We start from the raw sequence: 12273 nt of genomic DNA, 5'->3' as shown, positions 1-12273 counted from the left end.
CATTTTCAAAAATATGGACCTAATTGAGACTAAAAAAAATCTTAGGATCTATTTGAGATTTTTCAACAAAAACATGGATGAAGGGAGTATTTTAATCTTTTTATAACTATATAACTTAAGCATGTGATATAACTTTAGTGAAGAATTTTATTTTATCTATTTATCAATTGTTTAAATGAGAGAAACACAGTTAAACTATTGATTGATTATGATAATAATGTTAATTAATGACTTGTATGGTAGATTAATTGTATATTTATGAATATATGATTAATTGTGTGTATAAGGGGTGTATGGAAGAAGGGTGGTTAGAACAATAGTATGAAAGTTTTTGTATGAGTTTCAAGTTATAAAATGATATTATAACATTTACTCTATCACTGTTTTGGTTTCACTTATTAATATTAGGAATTATGTTATTTTTTTATTCTATTTTAAAAAGAATCGCATGTTTACCTTAATCATATATATATATATATATATATATATATATATATATATATATATATATATATATATATATATATATATATATATATATATATATATATATAATAAGTAAATATCTTACGTTAGAAGTAACTAACTAGGTTCGGTTAGTCTTTAATAATGTAAGAAATTAAATTTTATTCTAATTCTAAAAGTTTTGGAAATTTACCAAAAATAACAAACATTTAATAATTTATACAAAACAATGAAATAATTTTTATTTTTTCAAGAAATAACCCCTTTTTCCATTTGTAAGAAAATTAGGAAAGGTATCTTCTTCATAAGTTCAAATTAGCTTAGGGATAAATTAAAAAAGAGTTTTAAAAAACTATATAAAAAGCTTTTACAGATTATATTTTATATAAAATAATTTTAATTTATAAATACTGTTTTTTTCTAAAAATTCGTATAAAAGAAATTCCTATACAATGGAAAGATAAATGTACGAAAATATGAAATCTTACGAAAACAAACCTACAATAGTTTCTTTAATAGATCATAAGATCATAAGTGTGTTGGAAGGGGGAGCCTTTCACCCATAAATGAAGAACAGTTTTGATGATGTCTACTGATCTAGGATAAAACATAGCTTGGTCCAGTTAGGATATGCATTAGGCAAAAAGCTTATCTTTATCAAATGTATTTCAGGCCTGCTGTGTAATTCTGCATATGATTAGTTCTTTAACTAATGGATTAGTTGTGAGTATTGTACAAAGTAAGTGAAAATATACTCACGATAATCGATTAGGTAAATTGCTAATCGAATTAGTGACAGCAAAAACCTTTGTATAAAAGCTGTTTTGGAATCTGTTTTGGGCCAGGAAAAATAAGAAAGATCACGCAGTCTTCATCTGAGAGAGAGACATCTGAGAGACACAAAGTTTCCAGAAGATTCTGCAAAGATAACTCAAGTACAGATCCAAGAAGAATTGATGGTTGATTCTACCATGATGGATCTTGCTTGATTCAAGGAGCATCAAGTCAAATCTGCACAGCTTAGGTGTATTCGTTTCTTGTTTTGTTTTCTGTATTATTGATTACAGTTGCTTCAGTGTTTGAAGTGTGGACCTAGGTGCAATTGTGTGGATGCATTGCTCCTAGGGGGAGTTCTTGATTGTTGAATCAAGTTCTTGGGTTTTGGGGGTTAGAATTACATATGTGTGCTTGTAATTCTTGGAACCTTTCTGTTTAGTGGAATCCTCCTAAGTGTGTTACTTAGGAGAAGACTGGATGTAGATTCTTTTTGAATCGAACCAGTATAAATTGTGTGTCTTGCTTCTTTCTTCTCTCTCATAATCTTTCTTGATTGACTTAAACAGTCCATTAACCCAGAACTGCGAAATTGATTAATTGAGCTTTAAAACCTAAAGATTTATTCAAAATTCATCTTAAACCATATAAAAGCTTGTTAATCAATTCAGATCCCTTTGTGGTTAAGATAATTAGACAGATCTATTTTTAACAATTGGTATCAGAGCTGGTTAATCGCACGATAATCGATTAGAAAGATCCTGATATGTCTAATACATCTCAAACCTTTGCTGAAGGGGCATCCATTAACAGGCCACCTCTGTTTGCTGGTGAAAACTACCCTTTTTGGAAAATTAGAATGAAAATTTTTCTTGAATCAGTGGACAAAGGGGTATGGGATGCTGTGGTGAATGGACCTTTTAAACCAATTAAGATAGTGGAAGGAAAGAATGTTCTTAAAGAGTTCTCACAGTGGACTCTTGATGAAAATAAGAGGGCACACTATGATGTTAGAGCCAAAAATATTATATCTTCTGCACTAACTTTGGATGAATTTTACAGGGTATCTGTGTGTGAATCAGCCAAAGAAATGTGGGATGTCTTGGAACTAACCCATGAGGGCACGAATGAAGTTAAAAGGGCAAGGAAGAACACTCTCATTCAAGAGTATGAGATGTTCAGGGTGAAGTTTGGAGAAAGCATTTGTGATGTGCAGAAAAGATTTACACATATAGTAAATCACCTCCTAGCTCTTGGCAAGACTTTTGACAAAGAGGAACTCAATATCAAAATTTTGAAGAGCTTAAATAGGACATGGCAGCCCAAAGTCACTGCAATTTCAGAATCCAGAGATCTCACTAGCATGAACATGGCCACACTCTTTGGGAAACTAAGGGAACATGAACTAGAGCTTGGAAGACTCAAGGAAGAAGAGGATGGAGAAAAGAGGCACACAATAGCCTTGAAGAGTGCTGTAAAATCTGCAGCAAAACTGAAGAAAGCAAAATCTGCATATGACTTTAATGATGATTATAACTTTGACAGTGAAGCTTTGAGACTAATGGTAAAGGGGTTCTCAAAATTTCTAAAGTACAAGAACAAATCTAACAGTAATTCTGCAGAAATTAAAAGATCTTCTAGGAAGCAAGAAAAACATGTTCCAACCTGCTATGAGTGTGGAAAAATGGGACACATCAAACCTGAATGCCCTGTCCTCAAGCTGAAGCAAAAACTAGAAGAGAAAGGTGAGACAGACAAGCACAAGAAGAAAAGGAAAGCTTACAACAGTGACTCCAGCTCATCCAGTGAATCTGATGGAAGCATTGAGGAAGAGACCAACCTCTGTCTTATGGCTGGAACAAGCTCTTCTAAGAGCAGTGTGAGTAGTTTCAACTCCAATGATGATGAAAATAACTACTATGAATTACTTGATGCTTTTAATGAATTGCATAAGGAAGCCACAAAATTGCAAAAGTCAAATAATAAGCGTAGAGGAGAAATTAAATGGCTTGAAGGTAGAGTAAAGCAACTAGAAGAGGAAAATGAAAATCTGATAACAAGTCTTGAAAAACTAAAGAAATCTAAGAAACACTCTAGGTCCAAAGATGACACAAGCTCTCCCCAATGTGAAAAATGCCCAGGACAGCTAGAAAAGATAGATTACCTAATGAAAACTCTCTCAAAATTCACTTTGGGAAGATCAAACCTTGATGCAGTGTTAGGATCTCAAAGGAGTGTGCTTAATAAAGAGGGAATAGGTTACAGTGGCAAATCTAATCCATTAGGCACCAGAAGTTTTCTAAATATGAGTAAACCAACATCTGTCATTTGCTCCTACTGTTCTGAACTTGGTCATGCATCAAATTCCTGCTATTTTAAAAATTGTGGGGTTCCTAAAGGAGAGTACAAATGGGTACCTAAAGGAACACCTCAAACCACTAACATGAAAGGACCCAAGTTCAATTGGGTACCTGCATCTTCTCTTTAATCTTTGTTTCAGGTGTGTCTTGATGCAAGGAAAACAATGTAGCTTTTATATAATGGATGCTCAAGACACATGAAAGGAGATGTGAAGAAGTTCTGCAGGATATCTTACAAAGCCAATAATTGGTCATGTTACAAGAGGTGTTAATACCATTGCCAAGGTGAAAAGTTCCTCTTCTATTATGATATTGCAACTAATTTAAACTGATATTGCAATACTTAATTGCTGATTTGATTTATGGCTGTCTGCACTCTGATGTTAACCTGCGCTACTGATTTCACCTGCTGCGTTGTTAGTATTGTCATACATTGTATGCCTACTGTGTTCAAACTGTGTAGCTGCTTGCCTAACCTTGGCCTTAATCAATTATCGTGTTCTGTCTGAAACTTAGTCTGTGTTAAGTTCTGCATCACATAGTTGCTACTTAATTTCTCAAAAGGAGCCCGCTAATCCATTATGCGAAATTGTTATGCATTCTGGTTGTTATCCTGGTTGTTATGCATTATCTCCTGCTGCATCTCTTACATTGCTGCGCTGTTTAGATACAATTTTCCTGCTGTCCTGTATTGCATCTTAAATCTGTCTGATTTTATTTGCTAATGTCCAAAAAGGGGGAGAATTTGATATATTGATGGTTTATTGGTAGGGGGAGTATGTAATGAAAATGATATTTGTTATATGTCTATGTTGTTGTTTGCTTTGTGTGCCTGTACTGCTGTTGTTGTTTGCTTAATGTGCTGCAGGCAGGCCTATCACAATCCATGTTTTTGACATCATCAAAAAGGGGGAGATTGTTGGAAGGGGGAGCCTTTCACCCATAAATGAAGAACAATTTTGATGATGTCTACTGATCTAGGATAAAACATAGCTTGGTCCAGTTAGGATATGCATTAGGCAAAAAGCTTATCTTTATCAAATGTATTTCAGGCCTGCTGTGTAATTCTGCATATGATTAGTTCTTTAACTAATGGATTAGTTGTGAGTATTGTACAAAGTAAGTGAAAATATACTCACGATAATCGATTAGGTAAATTGCTAATCGAATTAGTGACAGCAAAAACCTTTGTATAAAAGCTGTTTTGGAATCTGTTTTGGGCCAGGAAAAATAAGAAAGATCACGCAGTCTTCATCTGAGAGAGAGGCATCTGAGAGACACAAAGTTTCAGAAGATTCTGCAAAGATAACTCAAGTACAGATCCAAGAAGAATTGATGGTTGATTCTACCATGATGGATCTTGCTTGATTCAAGGAGCATCAAGTCAAATCTGCACAGCTTAGGTGTATTCGTTTCTTGTTTTGTTTTCTGTATTATTGATTACAGTTGCTTCAGTGTTTGAAGTGTGGACCTAGGTGCAATTGTGTGGATGCATTGCTCCTAGGGGGAGTTCTTGATTGTTGAATCAAGTTCTTGGGTTTTGGGGGTTAGAATTACATATGTGTGCTTGTAATTCTTGGAACCTTTCTGTTTAGTGGAATCCTCCTAAGTGTGTTACTTAGGAGAAGACTGGATGTAGATTCTTTTTGAATCGAACCAGTATAAATTGTGTGTCTTGCTTCTTTCTTCTCTCTCATAATCTTTCTTGATTGACTTAAACAGTCCATTAACCCAGAACTGCGAAATTGATTAATTGAGCTTTAAAACCTAAAGATTTATTCAAAATTCATCTTAAACCATATAAAAGCTTGTTAATCAATTCAGATCCCTTTGTGGTTAAGATAATTAGACAGATCTATTTTTAACAAAGTGGCCCAAAAGAGAAATACGAGAGAAGGTTGTCTCCTACCTTAAATGAAATATATTATAACGTTGTTATCTTTGGAACAGTGAGTGAATTATTCAAAATAATGATTTTCCCAATTATTCATTATACAGTGATTAAATTGTATTTTATTACAAATCATTGATTTGCGTAAAACTAAGTTAAATCCTTTCAAATAAAGTCCAAATTTAAACCTAAGAACTTAAGTCTTTAAAATAAATAGGGTTGAGTTGAATTTGTAACATATGAAGTTTGACTCACTATGTACCCATGCCATTGTCAAAAGTTAGGTATCCAATATCAACCACTTCTATTAATAATATAACATCATCATTTATTGCTAATGTGAATCCAAGTTGTATACAAATTCAGAGTAAAAGATAAGATCCTTGCTAAAATTTTTATAGGTATCAATTCAGTTTCAATTAATACTAAATTGCTCAAAAATTATATTTTATCCAAGTGCAATTAAAAAAATAAGCACTAAATATTTTATGATAGAGACCTTTTCTAATGTTAAGAAAACTTATGTTTAAGTTAAAAATCACTCGATTTCCACATTATTACCTAAGTTTCTAAATATTGTTGTTCATCTTTGTTTTAAACTTTTAATTTGATTCTTAAACGTTAAAAATAAATAAATATAATAGACTAAACAAATTCTAATGCGTTAAATGATAAGTTAGACAGTGATATTGAGCTCTTTACGCCATCTAGTACGCTTCAATTCAAATATAATTTATCACATAATAATTAAAATAAAATACTATATTCATTATTTTTATGTTGTCTGAAAATTAAAATATATTAAAATTTAGAACATACAAAATTTTCAATTTTACTTTAAGTTTAGAAATTAAAAACATTTTTAACCCTAAAACGCTAAAATTAAATATGATTTATCTTAATTCAATTAGTTATAATAATATAGTTAGTTATAATATTTTCATCTTAATTCAGTAGTTATCTCCTGGGAATCCATTCAACACTGTGCATGATATTAACGAGATCAGAAGTATAAAAGTATAAAATTGTATCTTCAAGATTCAAATAGGGTTAGTTCGAAAACCCTAAGTTCCCAATCTGTTATTAAGTTATCATGCTTGATTTCTCCTAAGTGAAAAGAAAACTTCTAGCTTTAATAAGTCAGAATTTAAGTAAACTAAAGGGGACTAAATTTATTATTTGACTTCATTTATAAAAGGGCTGTTAACCATAAATAGTGCAATATATTCAGAATTAGTATCATAAACAATGCAATATTTAAGAATTAGCATCACTCATGGTAACTGCATTACAAAAATTGTATCCAAGTGCATCAAAATTGTAGGTTTAAATTGGTGTTATAGTAATTTATATAGATATATAAAATTACATCATATGAATTTAGTTACAACAATCTCAGATTTTATCAGCATTGAACATGAAGGGTAAACTTATTAAGAAAACCTGAGAGATCTCAGAATGTGACAGCCTATAGTGCAAATGGACCAGACCACAGATGATTCAGATTCCTTAATAGTTAATAATGTCCTTTGACAAGGAGATTACTGATGGAAACTAATGTTCTGATTCGAACACATTATGCTGCCTTGAACAACAACGTTTCTCTACCACCGCCGAACTAATGATGTGAGCAGCTACAAAAGTAGAGAACAAATATTGTTCAGGATTATTCAGAATCCAATGCACAATTAGTTCAAAGTATTTAGAAATTTTGCTGCTGAAGTAGACACTAACAGAAGAAATTATATGCTACTGTGTAAATCTAAATTTTCATAATACAAAAAAAATAACTTCATCAATAGGTTTGGTAACCATCAGTTAATCTGGATTAGAATTGTTGCAGTGCGGATCAAAAGTTATACTTTTACTTTTTTCTCAGTCACAGCTTTTATTCTGGCTACAGCAAACAAAAGCATTCACAATACACACTTCAGCTTTTAATTCAACATTTCCCCATTAACAAAGTTTATTCTGTATGGTAACATACACAAATTCATAGATACAGCAGATGTAACAGATATGTAACACAATTCATGTTTATATAAAGGCAATTGTGTGAGAAAATATAATACTCGTAAGATCTGACAGATGAAAAACTTGTTTACCTCAAAGAGTTCAAAGGGACTACCACGACGGTAGTCATCACTCTTTTTGGTGTTGTCAACTGGAAGAACAGTATACAGTAATGCTCTGAATGTAATAAGTAAAACAGCAGTGCTTCCCAGAGTCACAAATACAAAACCATAATTTGGTAGGTGACCTGAACCTGCTGCCCTTATAGCTATTCCTATCTGCCAAGAACTCAAGAAGAGATAAATGCTATCTGTTTTGCTGAAGATAATTAACTATGGCTAAACTAAAAATTTCACCTGTAAAAAATCTTTAATTGTAGTTTTACTTCAGGTGAAAGAGCTACAATCATCTATAGCTAACACTTTACTGATTCAACTCAATTCACTTACATTACAAATCAGTTTGTGAGTTGTTAATCTTTTCATTTCAATGACATATGACACTAAAGCAAAAATGCCAACAAAGAAGCTTGATAAAGTCATCGCTCATGACAAGGTCACAAATTGCTGAAAGAATTGCCACATTTAGGTGGAAGAACATTATTTAATTATTAGATTTGTTTTGGTTTTTTAAAAATATGGTTATAAGAATTAATTTTGTTACTTAGACATACATGTATTTGAACCTATGATGTTTTAGACTCTCACTTTGATGCCAAAATGCAGAAACAACTGTGATGTCAAAATGAAGAAACAAAGTTATATCACTTGACAAATTTCTTACAATAGACAGTTTTGTTTACACAATTTGAGTGAAAATCCTAGCCACCTTACAAAGAATAGTTTTCCCTTATTATTTTTAGGTCTAAATACTATTTTGGTCCAGTTTGTTCAATTTAGTTCCTTCTTTTTTTGCACATTCAATTTGGTCCCTATTTTGTTAAATTGTGTTTAATTTGGTTCTTTTTCTTAAGGCTGATCAAATTGATAACGGGGCACTGTACATGATGGCACTGTTTGTGTCACGTGGACCGTTTTTTATGATGTGACCATATAATGAATGTAATCGTTGCAATGTTTATTATATTTTGAAATAAAATTAGGAAAAATGGGGAATTAGGGTTTGGGAGATATTCTGGTATGGATTTTGCATGACATGATTGAAATGAAGTTGTTGGTTACTGTCACGGTCCTTTAGAGAATGAAGATAATAGTCATGTTGAGTTGACAAAGAAAACGATGAGGGTGACAAAGTGGAGGGTCAAGGGAATGATGAAGTTGAGTGTCACGGGGTGATAAATTTGAGGGTCAAGTGGTGATGAAGTTGAGAGTCGGGGAGATGAAGAGGAGCTAAATCAAACATTATTTAATTAGAACAGGGACTAAATCGAACATTATTTAACTAAAACAAAGACTAAATTAAATGCAATTTAGTCCTTGTTATATCACAAATTAAATTCAAATTCAAACGGAGACTAAATTTAATCCTTGTTCATCACCCCTCACCTTCAACTTCATCACGACCTGAGTCTCAAATTTATCACCCCATGACCCTCAACTTCATCAGCTCCCATCCTCCACTTTACCACCCCCCTAACCTCCACTTCATCACCCTCATTGTTCTCTTTGTCAATTTCTGGAACACAACCAACATGACTATTATCTCCATTTTCTAGAGTTCCATGACAGTAGCCAACAATTTCATTTAAATCATGCCATGAAAAAACTCATACCAATTTATCTCCCAAATCCTAATTCCCCTTTTATCTCCGATTTCATTTCAAAATACAATGAACATTGCAATGACTACAATCATTACTAGGCCACGTAATAAAAAATATTCACATAACACAAACAATATCACCGTGAACAGTGTCTTGTCATCAATTTAAACTATGACAAGGAAAATAATCAAATTGAACACAAGAAAAAAAAAGTGGTAAAATTAAACAAACATTGTTGAAAAATCAAGATAGGATTTAAACCAACATAGGATTTAAACCTTCTTTTTATTATTGGGGTTTAAATCAAGATTACAAGTATTGTACCCAGGTTAGCTCAAGATTGTGAGCATGGATTCAAGCTTCCCTTTAAGTACACACATTCTAACAAACCCTTCCTTGATCAAATTTGTGTGATGTGAACATGTTATATTAAAATTTTTAATGTAAAATCCAAAATTTATTTGCTAAAAATCTATCAAGATGGCTGCAAGTGAACCAACAAAAGAACAAAAAACATTTAACTCACAGGGATCCCAACAGCCCATGACTTAGCAGTAGCAATGACACCCTTGGAGAGACCATTCATCCCACGCCCATCTTCTCCGAAACCTCCGAGGAAGTAAGCACCCAAAAACCACCCTGCAAAACATTAGAACACCAAATATTTTCAAACCTCAAACTCTCCAAAAAAAACACAAATATCACAATTAAATACATAAAAAAAAAAAAAAAAAACCTGCTATGAAGGGATCAGCAGTTTGCAGAGTCTCAAGGTCTAAAATAGAAAGTCCATGGCGATATCTTCCAATTGTAGCAAACAAAAACAAAGCTAAGACGTCTGCACCAGCTAGCAGAGCCACACGCCTACAACACATGCATGATGACCCACTTCAAATTTTTCAACAAGGTTTCAACTTTACGAAGAAAACCGATAACTTGATGAAAAGAAAGAAATTACCCCCATTTTTCGATCTGAGCAGAAGAGTTGGGTTTCTCGAACTGGATGACACCCTCCAATGGAACATCCTCGCCAGTGACAAAAACCGGTTGGTCATTGGCAAAAGAGGAAGGAGGAGAAGAAGTGGAAGTGGAGGCTGAATCTGAGTCTTTGGCGAGTGTTAGATGCAAGGGTCTTGTTATGGAGCTTCTTCTAGAGACGAATTTTGGTGCAGGATTTGAGAACTGCAGAGGGTTTGTTACAGTGATGAATTTGGATGCCGATGAGAAAGAAGAACACTTTAAAAACATGGTTCCTCAAGGAGCTCGGATACACCAACCAGAACCAAAGTGTTTCTACTCTCTCGTCCACACAACATGATTTCATTTCAAGGATTTCATTGTGCTGTATATATAACATCATCCATTTCACACCAATTTTTGAACATTATTTAGCAAAATGTTGAAAGACAAGTGATTTTTCAAAAAAAAAAAAAGTTACTATATTCATTGTCACTATAACTAAGCACATCTGCAGTTAAACTTTTTTTAAAATATTCACACACAAAAAAAATCATATTTTTATGTTGAACTGATAATTATCTGATGTAATACTTTTTATATTAAATCTAAGTCATATAATTTTTGTGGTAAATACTTATCTAATCATCTTAGAAGTATTTATCCTGCTCATTTGAATACATTTTTCCAACATGTTATAATTTTATTTATTTATTTACTTATCATTAGATTATAACACATATAAATATCTTTTTATTAATATTACAATTAATATAATATTTTTTAAAAATATTAAATGCACAGATTTACTAAAAATATTATCTTTTATATTTGTATTTAGTATTTATAAAAATATATGATAGAAAGAAAGTTAATTTAAAATTTGTTAATAGTGTATTAGATAATAACATTGAAAAATATTAACTATATCTATAATTAATGGATGATTTTATACTTTCATTGATTGTTCTTATTTTTTTTCAAGGTCAAATTATAGGTTATTCTACCCATTGCTATTTTAGTAATTGATATTTCTTTCCATATTTTTTTTACTTTTTTTCTTTCATTCTTTTTTTTTCTCATTTTATTAGAGAGAGTTACTCAATTTATCATTTTATATTTTTATTATTGCAACGTGATCTTAACTTTGATTATAGAAAACACAAGAAAAAGATAAAAAAACAAGTAGTGTAGTAACAGAGAAACATAAAACAGACTTTTTTTTTCTTTATAACTAGATTAATAGGAAGGGGTTTTCTTCCTGCACCTCCAATATTTCTTCTGCACCTCCAAACTTTTCATAAATTTCAAAATTACCATTTTAGTATTTTTAAATTTTAAATCAATTAATCTCTATTTTTCTCTCCTATTTAATGCTTCACTTATTTTCACTCAACCCTAGTCGCCGCACACCCCCCAATCTCTCATCTGCCCCCACTCACCTCTCTAACGTGTCTCACTGTTGTGCCCTACTCCTTCTATTTTTTTGTCCGCTCTTCCTCTTCCCTTCCCCATTCCTCTCTAACAGGTAAGTAAAGCTATCCTGTTGTATATTTTAATTTTATAATTTATTGATTGTTTCTGCCATGTTTGCTGTATGTAGTTATTATTTTTTATTTGAATATAGATCTGTAAAAACACAAACTCGGAAGTCGTGGACTTCCATAGAACCAGGTTGGAAAGAAAAAAAAATGGCACTTACGGAAGTCGACATCAATACCGGAAGTCGACTTCCGTAGTTAAAACTGAGTTCCGTGAAAGTAAACATTATTGATTCCCGTAAGAGCATATGACTTCCGTAGAGTATGGCGTGACTTCCATAGGCGAGTTCCACTTCCGTAAGGACAGTTCCACTTCCGTAATAACGTAATGACGTGTTCCGTAATTTTTTTTACTTAATTTTAATTTTAATGTAAATAATTTTGATATTAATTAATTTTAATTATTATTAATTTTAATTAATTATAATTTTAAAAAAGTAAAATTTAGAATAATTAAAATTTTAGTTCTTTACGATTTTGAATAATTTTAATTTTATTTAATTTTATTATTGAGTAAATATAATTTTAAAAAATTATAATTTAAAATAA

At 31.9% G+C, this 12273-nt stretch overlaps 1 protein-coding gene across 1 annotated transcript; it reads right to left on the bottom strand.

Moving 5' to 3' along the window:
• Positions 1–6774: 6774 nt before the first annotated feature.
• LOC114194633 lies at positions 6775–10557 on the bottom strand. The gene is made up of 5 exons (XM_028084981.1): positions 10185–10557; positions 9963–10090; positions 9753–9865; positions 7596–7781; positions 6775–7124 (listed from the first exon to the last, which is right to left on the bottom strand). The coding sequence occupies exons 1-5, from the start codon at positions 10472–10474 to the stop codon at positions 7095–7097; spliced, it is 747 nt and encodes a 248-aa protein (XP_027940782.1). The 5' UTR covers positions 10475–10557; the 3' UTR covers positions 6775–7094.
• Between the last annotated feature and the right edge of the window lie 1716 nt (positions 10558–12273).

Source organism: Vigna unguiculata, chromosome 8 (assembly GCF_004118075.2).
Source record: "Vigna unguiculata cultivar IT97K-499-35 chromosome 8, ASM411807v1, whole genome shotgun sequence".
NCBI lineage: Eukaryota > Viridiplantae > Streptophyta > Magnoliopsida > Fabales > Fabaceae > Vigna > Vigna unguiculata.
This window is presented reverse-complemented; position numbering and strand designations above follow the sequence as displayed.

Coding starts and splice junctions, on each gene's coding strand:
- LOC114194633 (XM_028084981.1), bottom strand. CDS start 10,474: ATGTTTTTAAAGTGTTCTTCTTTCTCATCGGCATCCAAATTCATCACT. Junction 10,091..10,184: donor GCTCAGATCGAAAAATGGGG/GTAATTTCTTTC, acceptor CATGTGTTGTAG/GCGTGTGGCTCTGCTAGCTG. Junction 9,866..9,962: donor TGCTGATCCCTTCATAGCAG/GTTTTTTTTTTT, acceptor AATGTTTTGCAG/GGTGGTTTTTGGGTGCTTAC.